The sequence below is a fragment of the Myotis davidii genome, unplaced genomic scaffold (genome assembly GCF_000327345.1).
Source record: "Myotis davidii unplaced genomic scaffold, ASM32734v1 scaffold89, whole genome shotgun sequence".
NCBI classification, from domain to species: Eukaryota; Metazoa; Chordata; class Mammalia; order Chiroptera; family Vespertilionidae; genus Myotis; species Myotis davidii.
Genome location: NW_006300372.1, coordinates 241386 through 259094, shown reverse-complemented (window position 1 = coordinate 259094; position 17709 = coordinate 241386). Strand labels below are relative to the sequence as shown.

Sequence of the window (17709 nt, the reverse complement as noted above, 5' to 3'; positions counted from 1 at the left end):
CCAGCGCGCGAACATGAGGTTCAACCCCGTCATCCAAGCGGCCATCGACCTCACGTCGGGGGCCCTCGGGGGCACCGCGTGTGTCCTGACCGGGCAGCCCTTCGACACCGTGAAAGTGAAGATGCAGACGTTCCCCGGCCTGTACCAGGGCTTCGCCGACTGCTGCCGCCAGACCTACGCGCAGGTGGGCCTGCGCGGCTTCTACAAGGGCACCGGCCCCGCGCTCATGGCCTACGTCGCCGAGAACTCCGTCCTCTTCATGTGCTACGGCTTCTGCCAGCAGTTTGTGAAGAAAATGGTGGGACTGGACAAGCAGGCCAAGCTGAGTGACCTGCAGACCGCCACCGCCGGCTCCATGGCGTCCGCGTTCGCGGCGCTGGCCCTGTGCCCCACGGAGCTGGTCAAGTGCCGGCTGCAGGCCATGCACGAACTGGAGAAGTCAGGGAAGATCGTCCAGAGCCACACCACAGTGTGGTCCGTGGTGAAGGGCATCCTGATGAAGGACGGCCCCTGGGGCTTCTATCACGGCTTCTCCAGCACGCTCCTGCAAGAAGTGCCGGGCTATTTCTTCTTCTTCGGCGGCTATGAGCTGAGCCGAACGCTCTTGGCCTCGGGGAGATCCAAAGATGAACTGGGGCCCGCCCATTTGATGTTAAGCGGTGGAATTGCGGGAATTTGCCTCTGGCTTGTCATATTCCCCGTGGATTGTATCAAATCCAGAATCCAGGTTCTTTCCATGCATGGCAAACAGGCGGGGTTCGTGGGGACTCTTGTCAGCATTGTGGAACGTGAGGGGATAGCAGCCTTATATTCTGGACTGACAGCTACGATGATCCGAGCGCTACCTGCCAATGGGTCACTGTTTTTGGTTTATGAATACAGCAGGAGGAGGCTGATGAGCCAGCTGGAAGCATACTGAAGTGTCTTGGTGACCCTGGATCCACATGTACACACCTTTGAGGACTGTGGTTTATCGCAGGTTTTCATGGAGTGCTGGACTAAAGTAAGACTGTTTTTTTTTACTTCATGGGAGTTTTGTTTTTATCTTCTGCTACCCTATACCTTAAACTTTGTGGAAGAACCTCTGTTTTGCATCGTATAATTTCTGCCCATAATTGTATTGAAATAGAAAAGTTGCTGCTTTTGTGTTTTGTGGGATATACAGAGTGAGTGGGTGGCCCTGGCTACCTAATTTGAAAGGCCAAAGATAGTTATATTACAGTCTTTTCATACACCTATGAATGTACGTACAATTTAGTTGGTTATGTGTTGTGAGTGAAACACAGTTTGGTTCCCTGTTTAATGTCATAGCACCAGAAAAACCGCGTTAACTATGTTTCATGAAGATGGTTATAAATGACTTATTCAAGATGTAGGTTCTCTTTAAAACTGTACACTGTACTAGGCAATTAAAGTTTTTAAAAAAGTTTTTGTGTGGTAATTGAAAACCAAAATACACATCTAGATTTTTAAGAAGAGGGTATACTGCTGTGTGTTCCACGTTCTTGAGTTGAAGTCCCAGAGTTGGTATCCTGGAGTTTTCTAAGATGCTCTGCTCTTAAAATAGAGTCAACCGTTTTCAAAGTGGGATCATATTCCACACTCTTAGCTGTGGCCCAGAGTGTCAGGCCTTTGGGAAGTAGCATAGCCTTCAACTATATCAACTTCCCTTCTTCTCTCCCAAAGGGCTTCTCCTCTGTGGGGCTTAAGATTGAGGAAGGAGTTGTGCTGTGATGCTTTGATGAAGACCAATGTAGCTAACAACAGTTCTTAGCTCCTAGTTTCTGGGTCTAGGATTCCAGGGGTGTTATCTGGGCCCATTTAGGGGTTGTTGATCCACTTTGGATTATTTACTCTCTGCCTCCACCGGTCAGAAACCCTTCCAGGGAACAGAGAGTGCCAAAGCCAAGAAAAGCTTCTGTTCCCTGTTTTGTGTTCAAATGACAATACTTGTGGATGAAGTCCTCTCCTCTCAGCCAGAACTAGACAGAATCTAGTGTTTGCACTCCACTGTGAGGAATATTAAGGCTGGCCCATCCTGAAGTTTACCTCAAGGTCTGTAACTCCTCATCATGCTTGTATAGTGTTGGAACCTTCTAAATTTGGTACTGACCCTCAGTGAATTTTAATGAAAACACTGTATGGAGTGTGACTTTATAAAGCAATGAAACATAAGAAATGCAATTTTATTAAACTATACCACATTTATGTATATATGCACACACAAAAACCATAGTTCATCTGATCCTAGAAATCTGGTGATGTGTACCATGTGGCCGTATGGTAAGATAGTTATTCTTGTCACCATTAAAATAAGCCTATCATTCCTTGCTGGTCCAAGACCAGCAGAATCTTCAGTAAGAAGTGTCCTTAAGCAGCTTGTAAAGCTAAAAGCCAGCAGGCTACCAGTCTTAATAATAGTCCACACCATGTATGTGTATTACTTGCTGTCAGTAGACCATAAATCTTTGTAAAATCTCTAGTTTCCTTTAGCTTTTTCTATCAGTGAAGCCTCTGTTAAATTCATGGTTTGATATTTGGGTACAATATGTACCATTTAAGATCTGTATTCCAGAAAGATAGTAATTTGAAATATTGTGTTTAAAGAAATTTGAGTGTTCTATCATTACATTATTTACCTAAATAAAAATATTTATTTAATTCACATCACTTAAAATGTACTATATTGACCTCTAGATATTCAGACATTAATACTATCTGTGTTCTGTTCTCAAAAACTTTTCTTTCTTCTTTCCTTCCTTCCTTCCTTCCTTCCTTCCTTCCTTCCTTCCTTCCTTTCTTTCTTTCTTTCTTTCCTTCTTTCTTTCTTTCTTCCTTTTGCTAATAACTCCCCTTCCACACCCTCCTGCCTATAAAAACCTTCCATTTTGTGCACCCCTCTGAGCATCCTTCTAGTTGCTAGATAGGATGCTGCCCTATTCATGAATCGCTTAATAAAGCCAATTATATCTTCAAATTTACTCAGTTGAATTTTGTTTTTTTAACATACCACATCCATCACCTTTTTTTATTGTGTTCCTAGAGGCCCAATGCACAACATTCATGCAAGGGGCTCAGCCCCCACTGCCACGGCAGCTGGGGGCCTTTACCTTGGCCCCTGCCCACCATTGCGGGGGCCTCTGCTGCCTTTCCCTTGGCTCTCACCACTGCAGTTTCATCGCTTTTATTATTATGGATAACTAGTGGCCCGGTGCACAAATTTGTGCACATTGAAAGTGAATTAACTAGAAGAAATATTTTAATATTGCTGTTTGCCCCGCCCCCCCCCAATTGCCATCCCCTCCCTCTGCCTGCTGCCACCTGCCTTGGCTGGCCTGGCACCGCCCGTTCGCTAGCCCCACCCTCCGCTGACTGGTTGTTCTGCCATTTGGTCAATATGCATATTACCCTTTTATTATATAGGATTGGCATATAATATTCACTTATTTGTTATTTTTGTGTGGTGAGATGGTATTTATTTCTAAGATTTAAATTAGTCAAATCCATTTTTCTGATGCCTAGCCTTATTTTAAATTTCACTTCACTCCCACATGGCATAATTTACCCCTCAACTTTGAAAAATCTTTTTTGCTGTTATTAATCCTCACTCAAGGATATTTTTCCATTGACTTAGAGAGAGTGGAAGGGAGGGGAAGAGACACAGAGAGAAACATCACATCAGTTGGTTGCCTCACACACACACACTCGCACCAGGGCTGGGGGATAGAGCCTGCAACCCCAGGTACCGTGCTCTTGACTGAAATTGAAACTGGAACCCTCCAGTCAGCAGGCCAACGCTTCGTCCACTGAGCCAAACCAACTGGGGCAAAAAGTATTTTCTGATATTTATTCCATTATTTGGTTATAGTCAGGGCCAGATGGTCTGCATGCTACAGTGAAATTATAACTAGAAATTCATCCTCTGTCCTAGCTTTCATAGGATACCAAGGTTTAGCAGTTGTTAAGTATATGTGATATCTCAGAAAGATCAAATCTGGCAATGTACTATCCAACCTGTAATTTTCTTTAATTGCACAAGAAAATAGCTTCAAGTTGCTGAACTTGGAAGAAAAGGAGGTTCTTTTTCTTCTGGCCCAAAGCTCTAAAGAGGAGTGTTAATTATTTCTAGGAAGTTGTTGGGTACAGAAAATAGTCACAGGAGAAATTTTTACTCAAGGCCAGGAGTAGCCTTCTGTCCGTGGTTGTATTTCCAACTTGAGCACCATCTGAGCTTTGAAATCCCTATTTTCAAAGCCTGTAAGTCTCTGGTCTCTCTGATCCCATCCAGTTCCGTGTGGAATGGGCCAGAAGTCTTCTTTGAGAGACTTTTTACAAAGTAAATTATTTCAACATTTGAACTATCTAGGATCTGCCTTGTGAGCTCCACCATCCAAAGTGTTCTTGGCTCCATTCTAATGCCAGTATTTAAATACTGGCTCCTTGTCAATGGACTAGTATCTTCTTGCCAACCAATCTCTTCAAGGTTGGTGGGGGTCATCAGCACTGATTCTCTATTCATTGAACCAGGCTTAATGGCTTTTTTCAAAACCTGTTCAGAACATTTGGTGTTAGTGGTTTTACTCTGCACCTAGAGATGGAAAATTTCACAGGTAGGTGTGAGGGGGTTCTCTCTTCCCGCGGCCAGCGCAGAGAGAGAGAACGCGGGGGTTGATGAATTCTTGTGTAGAACACCATGAAAGTTTAGGGAAAATGAATAAAACAAGATTGAGACAGAAATATAGGGAAAGCTGGGCCTGGGTGTGGCGTCTGCCCTCTGATGGAGGGACATGAAGGGACAGCCAGCCAGCCAGCACCATATATATAAAAAATCTCTCTCTCTCTCTCTCTCTCTCTCTCTTTCTGTAACCGGAAGTTACGTCACATCTGGGTGGGCCTTGAGTTCCTGGCAACATAATAGGACCCGCCCCCCTTAGCACCTGGGTGGGAAAGTCAGACTGAGTGACTAGGACCACCCCCAGGGTGTGGCTCTGCCTGCGCCTTGAGTTCAGCCGACATATCTAAAAACCGCCTGAATGTGCTAGCCAGCGGCCCTCCACAGGTGGATAAGTAGTTTTGTAGAAAATTGACCTTTCTTAACAATCCTGCACATCCTGTGGGTGAAAACAATGTCCCCAGAAAGGATATTAGTTCCTCCAGGTAATGGCCTGCCTAGTGCTATTTCTGCTCCAGCCTGGGTCCTCCTCAGCTGCCTGGACTCGGCAAACATTGACTAGGGCCTCGTTCCACGTACACTGCTTGCTGACTATGTACAAAGGGCTGTCCTTATGTTTTTCTTTCAGAGAGAAGAAAGGAGAGGGAGAGAGAAACATTCATGTAGGAGAGGAACATCAATTGGTTGCCTCCTGCACACAGCCTGGCTGGAGATCAAACCCAAACCTGGGTAAGTGCCCTGATCCAGAATGGAACCAGCAGCCTTTTGGTGCAGGGGACAAAGCTCAACCACTGAGCAACACTGGCTGGGCACCTTTTCCAAATTTGTAAGATGTCTATTGATGAGTCAAAGTTCTTGATTAATGTAGTCAAAGTTTTATTACTTATTAATCCTTTATTGTATGGTCAGTGTCTTTTTAAAGACGTTTTTTCTTTGCCGAAGATCTAAACTTTATTTACCTATATTTTCCACTAAGAGCTTTAAAGGTTTTGCTTCTGTTTGTGGGTGATTTTTTTTTTGGACATTTAAGTCTTAAATCTATTTGGAGTTTATTTTTAAGACTCAATTTAATTTTTTTCTGTATGAATAACTATTTTTAATTGGACATCTCATCTTTTCTCATGGATCTGTATCATAGACTGAATGTGCCCCCCTCCTCTCCAAATTCATATATTGAAGCCCTAACCCCCAATATGATGGTGATAGGAGGTGGAGCTTTTGGGAGGTAACCAGGCCTGGCAGACATTATAGGATAGAGCTCCATGATGAGGTTGGTGCCTTTAGAAGAAGAGGAAGAAACACCAGAGTTGCTCCTCTCAGCCTTGTGAAGATACAGAGAACCCTGCAGTCTGCAAGCCAGGAAAAAGGCCCTCATCAAGAACCCAATCCGCTGGCACCTTGATCTTAGACTTCCCAGCCTCCAGAATTGTGAGGAATAAACATCTGTTGTTTAAGCCACTAGCCCAGTGATGGCGAACCTATGACACGCGTGACAGAGGTGACACGCGAACTCATTTTTTTGGTTGATTTTTCTTTGTTAAATGGCATTTAAATATATAAAATAAATATCAAAAATATAAGTCTTTGTTTTACTATGGTTGCAAATATCAAAAAATTTCTATATGTGACAGGGCACCAGAGTTAAGTTAGGGTTTTTCAAAATGCTGACACGCCGAGCTCGAACGGTTCACCATCACTGCACTAGCCTATGGTATTGTGTTAGAGTAGCCTGAGCAGACAGACAATCTGACTTGCTATCTCTCTAATATTCAAATGTTCCATATACAGTATATATGTAAGTCTTTTTGACCTATTACATTTGTCAAATTTTCTATCTGTGCACCAATACCAGACCATCTTGTTTAATATAGATTTATAACAAGTCTTAATAATTAGTAGGGCAAGTTCTTTTCTTCCTGTTCTTTTTTTCTTAAGATATTTCTTAGATGTTAATGACATTTTATTATTTCATATGAATTTTAAAGTAATGTAATGTCCTGTTATAATGTACTGGGGGAGAAGAGAATTGATAACTTAAAAAATGAATCTTTCCATTCATGAGCATCAATATGTCTTCATTAATGTAAGTCATCTTAATGTCTCTTTATAAAGCCATACAATTTCCCCATAGAGATCTTACACTTTATTACACTTGTTCCTAGGTACTTGATTTTTTTATGGTAGTAAATTGTATCTTTATTTTAAATGTCAATTTCTGTTTGTTGCTGGTTTATAAAATAAAATTATTGTGTATGTTTTTTTCAAATTCTGCAACCTTCCTTTTTTTGAATCCTCACCCAAGGACATGCTTAGAGAGAGGAAAGGGGGGTGGGGAGAGAGAGAGGAAGAGAGAGAGAGAGATAAAGAGTGTGTGTGTGTGAGAGAGAAACAGATTGACTGCCCTCCGCACAGTGCCCCGACTGGAGATCCAACGCACAACCCAGGCATGTGCCCCAACCAGGAATCAAACCGGCAACCCTTCAGTGCACAGGATGACACTCAACCAACTAACTGAGCCACTCTGGCCGGGCTGCAAACTTACTTTTTAAAAATTATAATATTTTATCTGTAGGTAACTTTGGGTTTTCTGTGCACTCCTTAATATCATCTGCAAATAATAACTTTATTTCTTCCTCTACAATCTACATAATTTGTATTTCTTTGCCTTATCATGCTGGCCAAAACCTCCAGTACAATATGAATAGTGGACATTTGTTTATGATCTCAGGAATGCTTTTAACATTTCACAATTCACTTGTTTTGTATTCAATGTTTCATACCATTTAAAGATTAAGGGAATGTCCTTCTAGTCCTAGCTTAAAAAGATTATTTCTCCCAGCATAAAGAGAATTTTAACAAAAGCTTTTTATATGTCTATAAAGATAATTGTGTGATTTTTCTCCTTTAATTTTTGTCAGTGAGTGATAATGGCTCTTTTTTTTTAACTAAAAGAGTTAACAATTTTATTTTCACATTTCACAATACAAATTAAAATTAATTTATTTTTTGCCCCATTATTCCCCTCCAAAACTATTCTCTCTTTGATAGGAAGAGGGAGTGAATCTTCCTGACCTTACTGTTGAAAACACGCAGAGTCACAACACCACAATCTCCTGGTGAAGTAGAACAAGTAATATATAACTGATAGAAAGAGGCTCTCCTCTCTTCTCACCTTCCTGGTCAAGTCATTCCTGGCCGAATGGGCACTATTATGGGACAGGCGGGAGGTCTCATCACTGGGGGCCGAGGCACCATTCCCATGTGCCCTGGCATTGGCAGCCTCATTCCAGGAGCACTAAGCATTTGTCCAGAGTTGTAGGAAAGGTGAGCAGCAGGCCCATGCTGAGAACCAAGTCCTACTGGCATCATCCCAGGAGGAGGAGGACCCATCATTGGCATCATGGGAGGGCCCCCATATGGAGTGCTGGCATCATGCCAGGGCAAGGAGGATCCAGAAGACTAGGAGAAAGTGAGAATCATTGCCCCTGCTGGAGTAGGAGGTATCTTGCTGAAAGGCTGCAGTTGTTTTGTCAGTCAGGCTCTGAGCCTGCTCTTCCATCGTTTCTGATGTAATCTTGCACATTCTGATTGTGTTTCCTACCACTGCAGTGTTTCTCACAGATGGAGAGTCAAGGGTGAGGTATGTATTGCAGTAATCACACTAAAACTTGGGCATGTTGCACTGCAGGCCATTGGGCACTCCATTTGATAATGGCATTTAATTTTCCTTTCTTGATATTAGGATTATGCTAAACAAATAAACATTTTTAGGGAGTGCGTGTTCTCCTTTTTTCTCTATCCTATGGAAGTGTTTGTGTGAGATTGGATTATTTCTTTTTTTGAATTTTTGGTAGTACTCTTGGCCAGATGATCCTAAAATTTAACTTATTTAACAGTTACCATGTTTCAGTTTATCTAATCTTGATGAATCAGTTTGATTATATTTCTAGCAATTTGTTTTTCAACTAAAATTTTTAGCTTCTTGTCATAGACTTGGGTATAATATTTTAGTTTACCTTTTTACTGTGTCTACAATATTTGAATTGCAATTCCCCTTTCAATTTCTGCTATTGGTTGTTTGTACCTTCCTTATAGTTTTCTTGTACATTGCCAGAGATTTGTCAAATTTTATTAATATTTCAAGGAATCAACTTTTGGGTATTTGGGTTATCTTTCTTAGATATGTGTTTACTATTTCATTAACTTCTTCTCTTAATTATTTTCTTCCTTGTCTTCTTTTGGGTCCATTGTCTCTGTTTTTCTCATTCTTGAGAAAAATAGTTAATGCATTAATCCTTAGTCTTTCTCTTTTTCTAATATATTCAAGGCTATTAAATTTTCCCTAAATACTGCTTAATTGAATCCTACTTGTTTTGTTAAGATATATCAAAATAGTCCAGTCTAATTTTAGTGTGATGCTTTCTTTAACTCACAGGTTATTAAACTAAATTTTTAAATTTCAAACATATGGGATATTCTCATCATCTTTTTGTTATTGATTTCTAGCTTAGTTTCATTATGATAAAACTAGGGGCCCAGTGCATGAATTAGTGCACCTTGAAAGGAACTATGGGCCATGAGGCTGCGGTGGGCACAGGGGCAGGTCTCGGCCCATCTTCTGCACCCCTGCCTGGCCCCTCCCACTGCGGCCCCAGGTCTCCTGTCTGCCGCAACCCCGCTCCCGCCGCCGCCACTCCCATGTGCTGACTGCACTGGCCCCGCTCTAACCTGCTAACCACGTGGAGCAATTGGGGCCAGTGCCAGCAGTGGGTGTGAATGGTGGCTGCTGCCCCCATTGCCCCTCAGGAGCAGGGGGAGGTGGAGAAGCCCTCAGGGGCAATTGGGGCCAGAAGCCGCTGCTCACACCCACTGACAACGCCAAGTGATTGGGGCTGGCAGTGGGCAACAGCAGCGGGTGTTAGCGGGCCAGCACCAGCAGCAGGTGCAAGTGCCCAGCAGGACAGCAGCATGAAGGAGCAAAGAATTTCCAGTAACCACCAGATGCTCACCCCAATGACAGTAACCAGCACTCTGCCTTGGTCTGGCGCCCCCACTCACCTGCTCTACCATCCCGCTGTGGTCGATGCCTGCCATGTTCCGCACTCTGCCGCCTTGTTCTGCCAATGCCCACCATGTTCTGTGCATGCCCCCTGGTGGTCAGCGCATGACATAGTGACAGGTTGTTCGGTTGTTCGGGCGTTCGGTCTATTTGCATATTAGGGTTTTATATCCTATACTAGTGGCCCAGTGCACAAAATTCATGCATGGGGGGTGTCCCTCAGCCTGGCCTGCACCCTCTCCAATCTGGGACCCCTTGGGGGACGTCTGACTTCCAGCAGTTGGACATCCCTCTCACAATCCAGGATTGCTGGCTCCTAACCGCTCACCTGCCTGCCTGCCTGATCACCCCTAACCACTCTGCCTGTTGGCCTGATCAACCATAACTGGCCCCCCCTTGGCCTGATTGCCCCCAACAGCACCCCCCGTCCAGCCTGTTCACCCCCAACTGCCCCCCCACTGGCCTTCTCATCCCCAAAACTGCCCTCCCCTCCTGGCCTGGTCACCCCTAACCACCTCTGCCTCGGCCCTGCCACTATGGCTTTGTCTGGAAGGATGTTGGGAAGGTCTCCTGGTCTAATTAGCATATTACCGTCTTTGTCCAGATGGATGTCTGGAAGACATCTGGTCTTATTAGCATATTATTCTTTTATTAGTATAGATAATAAAGAGCTAATATGCAAATGGTTGTCACGCCCTCACACCTTCACGCCCTTGTGCCGGAAATGCTCAGACACTCAACACTGGGGAGAGAGGAACGGGGACCAGCCAGGCACAAATGAGCTCACAAGAGAGGAATGGAGACCAGCCAGGCTGCGGCCCAGAGAGGGACAAGCCACCTGCCCACAGTCCCCTGCAGCAGCAGCCAGCCAGAGGGAAGGAAGCCCATAGGCACCCAGGGTGCGGGGCGAGGCAGAGATGTTAGGGGCAATCAGGCCAGTAGGGGAGCAGTTAGGGGTGATCAGGAAAGCAGGCAGAGGTGGTTAGGAGCAATCAGGCAGGCAGGCAAAGGGGTTTGGGGCAATCACGCAGGCAGGCAAGTGAGTGGTTAGGAGCCAGTAATCCTGGATTGTGAGAGGGATGTCCAACTGCTGGCAGTCAGACATCCCCCAAGGGGTCCTGGATTGAAGACGGTGCAGGCCAGACTGAGGGATCTTCCTGCCCCCCGTGCACAAATTTTGTGCACCAGGCCTCTAGTATATAGATAATATGCTCATATCATTTTCATCTTTAGCTATTTGTTGAAACTTTTTTATAGACAATATGGTCAATTTTTATAAATTATAAAGAAAATAATATTTGTTCTATACTTGCTGAGTTTGATGTTCTACATATGTTTATTAAGTCAGTTTTCTTGTCTCTAATGTAATTGTGTTCCTTCCAGGTGCTAAACCAACCAGCCAATTCATTTGTTACTATTTATCTATCTGCATATATTCATACTTCAGGCCACTTCTCTTTCCATAAGAAATGGATGACAAGTGTGCTACTTACAGCCCTGCTTACTTAAAAGATTTCTCTGCATCACTGTCTTTTAGGACCATCCTTGAGTAGGCCTGCAATTCAGCAGTTAAACATTGTTGGCTTGCACCAACCATTAGTGAACTTGGATCAAATCTTTTCTCCTTTGCAATTGGTCATAGACAATCTTCCTAGGAAGTGGTAGGTATGAATTGGGAGAGACTTTGGTGCAATAGAAGTAGGTGAAATGAGAGTTCAGGTCACTTGTTCATTAAATTCCTTCTGAACCTGCTTGGAGACAATTCTGAATTCATTATATCTGTTACATAAGGATTTCTCCAGCCTTACATAACCGAAATTATGATGGCATGATAATCTGGTGTCCCATAGTAGGCCACCCAGTCTCTATTAGGGCTCAAGAGTATGATATATGATAGAATCTTTTCATAAACACAGAGAAGTTATCTGTGTTGGAAGGCGTGGGTCTGCACTGCAAGATTTGCACTGTAATTCTCCTATTGTGGCGTGCCAGAAACTCCATACAGCATCCTTACCTGCTATGGGCATTGCAGGCAACATCAAATTGGCTGGATCATGTCAGATTGGCTAGTTTTGAAGCCTGAACCTTCTGCCTATCTTACTCTTACTCCAGGCCCTGCTCAAACCTGGCAGCATTTTGTATTCCAAATATGGTACCTGCTTTTAAAATCCAAAGGGGTCCCTAAAGACAGTGCCTGTTTCTTAGTGGCAAGAAATGCAAAAGATAATTTGTATTTAACCTCAGACCCCTAGAATCATCACTGATGTGGCAGACCCATGAACCTTCTTAGGTCTAATCTCTTACACTTTGACATGCATGTAGGCCATCCAAGGTCCTAGTCATATACTGCTCACTAGGTCCAATTTGCATGATGTTACCAATATTGTGGTCTAGCATTATGTTCTGCAGAATGTTCAGTGTTAAGGTCTTTATAGAATATGTTACAAAAGAAAGCCAAAATTTAACATAGCTCTGGAGCAAGATAGTGAATGTGTTGTTGCCTTGTTATGAGAAGATAAGATTAAAACCTGAAATACCCATAATGTCTAGGGGATGTTGGAGAATGCTCTAATGGGGATGTCAGTGCCCAAAAGAGTGCCATAATAAAGTGGAAGTGGTTTATACAGGGTCATGCTGCCTGGGGAGGTCTTTTTCCCCCTAAGACTTACTTTGGTACTGCATGGGGAGTTTCTGGCATCTATTGTCACATTGGCAGTGCCCTGTATAGAGCCCCCACTGACTGACAAAGAGCTACTTGGTTTGTGGGTGACAGTTCCAAGGATCCTGTTTGAAAGGCTGCCATTCAGATGGAAGGAGGTAAAAACAAATCAGCTTGGTGGGTTGAATTGCACGCTGTTTTCCTAGCAGTTTGGGAATAATTGAACAGTGGTAAAAGCCTTTATGTTTGGCTTTTTGCTGGCCATATGATCATACTGGAGGGCAATGGAAATCTGGCCTATTAGAGGGATGTCCAAATGAGGCACAGCCCTTTGGAAATGTAAGTGTGCATTAAAGTAGGACGTGTCGGTGCCCATTAGAATAACTCCCTTGCAGGTTTGGAAGGTAATTGGAGTCAATAAGCAGATGTATTTCCATGTGCTCACTTGAGGTGGCCACCTGGGCCCATGAAATAAGTGGACAATGGGGGTCTGCATCAATGCAGAGATGGGCTGAATCTAGACATATTCCTTGTGGACCCTCTGAGGCACAAAATGCCAGTGAGAACTGTTCTGTCTGCCAACAAAAGAGACAGAGACTGCAGATGACTATTTGGAATATTTCCTGGTCTGAAGGCCCTGAACTCAGCTGGCAAGTCAGGCTGATGTTGGTATACCGAAGGACTACAAATGGGTTCCAACAGAATAGACACTAATTCTGGACTGACCTTAGGTTACCTGGTGGTAGATGCAGATGCTCACAGTATAAAGAAAACCAGAACAGACGATAAAACATTGGTTTGGATGGCTGACTGACAGTCCTAGAAACTTCCTTTATGGCCCTCATATAATGTCCATAATGGGCAGGCAGATATCCTCCTCAGCTAATAGTTTGATAGATAATTGGACTGGGCAGTTAAAACATTGGTTGTCGCCCTAACCGGTTTGGCTCAGTGGATAGAGCATCGGCCTGTGGACTAAAGGGTCCCAGGTTCAATTCCGGTCAAGGGCATGTACCTTGGTTGCAGGCACATCCCCAGTATGGGGTGTGGAGGCAGCAGATCAATGTTTCTCTCTCATCAATGTTTCAAACTCTCTATCCCTTTCCCTTCCTCTCTGTATTAAAATATATTAAAAATAAAAATAAAATAAATAAAAAAACAACAACATTGGTTGTAAAAAACAGGAGAAAATGAAAACACAAAGGGTTGGCTTACATATCTTCCGGAGTGTGTGTGCACATTCAACATGAACATGAGTGGGGCTAAAAGAGTTTTCCCACTGGATAGATTTGTCTGTGTTTCTGGTGGATTGGGGGAAGGGGTTTGGGAAAGATGCTAGTGTACGTTTTATCCACTGCCCCTCAACCTTTTCTCTCCCTCTGATTCAGTGGACATAGGACCAGGGCTGCAACTATAAGGGCTGAAAGCATGGATGATTCCTAAGCAGAAACTGCACTGATGTTTTTAACTTTTTTGTTAGAATTCTTAAGGGCCTTACTGAGTAGGATGTGCCTCCACCCCATCTGACAAAATTGGGATTAAAAATACAGCATATTGCATGGTGTCAAAGGTAGTCCATTAGTTCTGTACTTGTGTAACAGTAGTGGACTGGGAGACAGGCACTTGCTAGACTCGTGTTGCTGCCTTCAGTCTAGACCAGTTTAGGGTTGAACCTAATGTCATTTCCAAAGTTGGAAACGTTTGGGATTAAATGGAGAGAATAAAAAATAATAGCTACGGGTAAAGGAATGAATGGGTTATGTAATAAGGGAAATCCAATATTATATTAACATCTCAAAAGAGGCTCAGACCAAGAGATGATACTCAAACTTTCTTATCAACCCTCCAATCTTATTATTTTTTTTATTCCATGACATATGGGCCAAACCATTAGCTACTGCTCATGAATAAATGTCGTTATAGGATGAATTGTGTCCTCCCTGAAAAAGCTACATTGGCATCCTAACCCCAGTTCCTCAGAATGTAACCTTATTTGAAGAGAGGGTCTTACCAGAGGTAACAAAGTTAAGATGAGATCATTTGGATGGACCCTAATCCAATGTGGCTTATATCCTTATGGAAAGGGGAAATTTAGACACCAAGACAGACATACATAAGGGAAGACTATGTGAGGAGACACAGGGAGAACTTAGCCACCTACAAGCCAAGGAAAGAGGCCTGGAGCAGATTCTCCCAATCTTCACCAGGAACCAACCCTGTTCGCTCCTTGATATCAGATGTCTATCCTTCAGAACTGTGACAAGATAAGGTTCTGTTATTTGAGCCACCCCGTTGTGGTACTTAGTCATGGCATCCCTATAAAATGAATACAAATGCAAATCCATACCTTTGGCCATCTTTCTTTCCGGGAAAAGTGAACGGTCAGATGTACCACTTGAAGTTCTTTCTTATCGGGAAGAGTTCCCCTCCAAGTCAGGCCTGTAGGATGTGATGTTCTAGCAGTCTCCTTATGGCTTGTGCAAGACTTCTGTGTGGAAATATTTCTAAATTAGGCCCAAATTTCCCCTCTTTATCAGAACCACATGTTATCAGTAATCTAATCATAGGGAACTCCCAATGAGACCACAGACTGAAAGAGAGGAGGTAATTTAGGAGCAGTGAGTACATTGTCAGTGGAAACCATCCACTCAGGAAGTACACGTATGCTCTTCAGACTTGGACATGTATGATCACATATTACTACTTCTACTTGAAGGTGGAGTGTTGCTATTCATTAAACCTATTTTAGGGTTTGATGGGTTAGGTAACATCTAGTAAATTAAAGGCATCTCATATCACACGTTTGTTTAGTGTCCCACAGTCAGGGGTTCAGTCTCTACCGTAGTCCCATGGCAAACGAGAAGCTACGTTACCAAGTTGAGATCTCTAGGAAGCAGACTCTGAGATAGAGTGTAAGGTGTTTGCTAGTGAGTTCTTTGGGATTAGTACCTATGAAATGGAGGCAATGTAGGAAGGATTCAGCAGTAGCACTCAACAATGCAATGGGGGCAAAGTTTCTCATTTGTTAAGTTGTTTAGGATATAACATTATATAATTTAGAAAAACAGTTGCTAGAAGTATTATTGGAATTGTGTGTTAACTCTAGAAATTAGACCTTTCACATATGTGGGGGAGAGGACATCAGAGGATTGGAGAAAGTCTCTAGTCATTTTATCCTAAGACAGCAGTATGAATGGGCAGGTTTGAGTTTGAAATTCCAACAGCTGTGCATGTCTAGCCACCAAGGTGGGCCCATGAAGAGTGCGCTCATGAAGATGTTTGTGGAAGCTGCCATTCCTGAGGGGAAGTGAAATGCTTGGTGATTGTCTCAGGGCTGATGTTTGGAATTTATAAACAGCTCTGGATCTTTTTGTCAGTCTGCTACCTCCATATATTTTGAGATTACGGATTCTTAATTTCTACATTCCAAATCTCATGCAGGTTCCTCTTTTGTCCAATTCTATTTTATAACCATAAAGTAAAGATAATTCTGGAAAATTAGTTCTAAGCTTTATGTGACACAGTGCAGCACATTCATCAGTATCTTTAGCTTTCATCCTCATGGCGGCAAGATCTCTTTTTTCAGCTTGCAGAACTGTGTTCAAATTGAAGAAGGAGCAAAGTACAAAAGGATACATTACCTTCTGATGAAAACATCCTTTTTTTGATAACTTTGCACATTTTTATTTATGTCAATTTCTTTTTTAAAATATATTTGTTATTGATTTTAGATTTTAGAGAGAGGAATTGAGGGAGAGAGATAGAAACATCAATGAGAGAAACATCAACATTAATTGGCTGCCTCCAGCATGCCCCCCACTGGGGATTGAGCCCACAACCTGGGCATGTGCCTTGACCAGGAATCAAACAGCAAACTCTTGGTACATGTGTCAACACTCAACCACTGAGCCACACTGGCTGGGCATATATAAACTTCTTATTCACCAAGACAATTAGTTGTAGACTATACCAGCTACAAAAATACAGAAGATACATGTCCCAACAGTAAAGATCAATAACCTAAAAATTTCTAAGCTCTTTTTAGTAAGGAAGAAAGGCAGAATAGCTATCAAGTAGGCAAATCCCAGGTTCTGCCACAGCATGCCAGAAAGAAAATTCCAACAAGTATCAAAGTCAATGACTACACACATTGTATGTACTGGAAATTAATTAGAAACAATAACAAAACTAAGTTAAATACACTTACTTGCATATTAAAAATACACTTTACTTCAGTGCAAGGAAACTTCACAATGGAAATGAGACAATATATATAAGTGAACCACAATGAAAATATCACATATCAAAAATTGTGTGCTATAGGTGAAAGGGTACTAGGAGCAGTAGTTATCACTGCAGAGGTTTATATTAGAAGATGGAAATTATAAATTATGAGCTAGGGATCACTTCAAAGGTGAGACACTGATAAAGCAATTCCATATTTACAGTATTTTAAAGATTTCTCCTCCAGCATAAATTTCTTCATGTATAATAAAGGAAGAGATGCACCTGAAGGCATCCCCACGTTGATTACATTCATTGTTTCTCTCCAATATGAGTTTTCAGATTTCTTTGAAGTATAAGAAGAAGAAAAAAAAATTTCCACATTTTTTACATTTCTGTCTCTCAGTATGAGTTCTCATTTCCTGACTAAGGTTTTCCCACATTCTTGAAATTTATGTGGTTTCTTTTCAGTATGTGTTCTCACATGTGCACTCAAGTGTTAGGAATTATGCTTTCATTTTTCTTTTTTTAATACTCTGGAGTATATTTTTATTGATTTCAGAGAGGAAAGGAGAGGGAGTGAGAGAGAGAGAAACATCAATGATGAGAGTGAATCATTAATCAGCTGCCTCCTGCATGTCCCCTAATGGGGATCGAGCCCACAACACGGGCATGTTCCTTTGCAGAATTGAACTTGGAGCCATTTAGCCTGCAGACCAACACTCTATCCATTGAGCCAAACCGGCTAGGGCTTTCCTACATTTCTTAAACTTACATGGTTTCTCTCCAATGTGAATTTTCACATGGCTTTGAAAAAAAACTAGATATGAGTTAAGATTTTTCTACACTCAAAATATTAATGAAATTTCTTTCTAGTGTGAGTTATCATATGTTTCCTAAGGGATGGTGAATAACTGAAGACATTTCATATATTCACAGTGTTTCTCTCCAATGTGCATTATCACATATACAGTGAAACCCGAAAAATAAAAGAAATATTTGTCACATTGTTTTACAATTATAGAACCTCTTTCAAGTGTTTGTACACATGTGGTTATTAAAGAAGAAGGAGAAATGTAGGCTTTCCCATTCTCC

General features: G+C 42.4%; 1 protein-coding gene and 1 pseudogene across 1 annotated transcript; one reads left to right on the top strand and one right to left on the bottom strand.

The window, feature by feature from the left end:
• Positions 1-6: 6 nt before the first annotated feature.
• LOC102757396 (mitochondrial ornithine transporter 2) lies at positions 7-2522 on the top strand. The gene has a single exon (XM_006776949.2). It carries the CDS (start codon positions 14-16, stop codon positions 917-919), a length of 906 nt encoding a protein of 301 aa, XP_006777012.1. The 5' UTR covers positions 7-13; the 3' UTR covers positions 920-2522.
• A 5330-nt stretch (positions 2523-7852) lies between these two features.
• LOC102755056 lies at positions 7853-8348 on the bottom strand (annotated as a pseudogene).
• Between the last annotated feature and the right edge of the window lie 9361 nt (positions 8349-17709).

What these genes read in the sequence shown, in the direction of transcription:
- LOC102757396 (XM_006776949.2), top strand. Translation starts at nt 14, where the DNA reads ATGAGGTTCAACCCCGTCATCCAAGCGGCCATCGACCTCACGTCGGGG.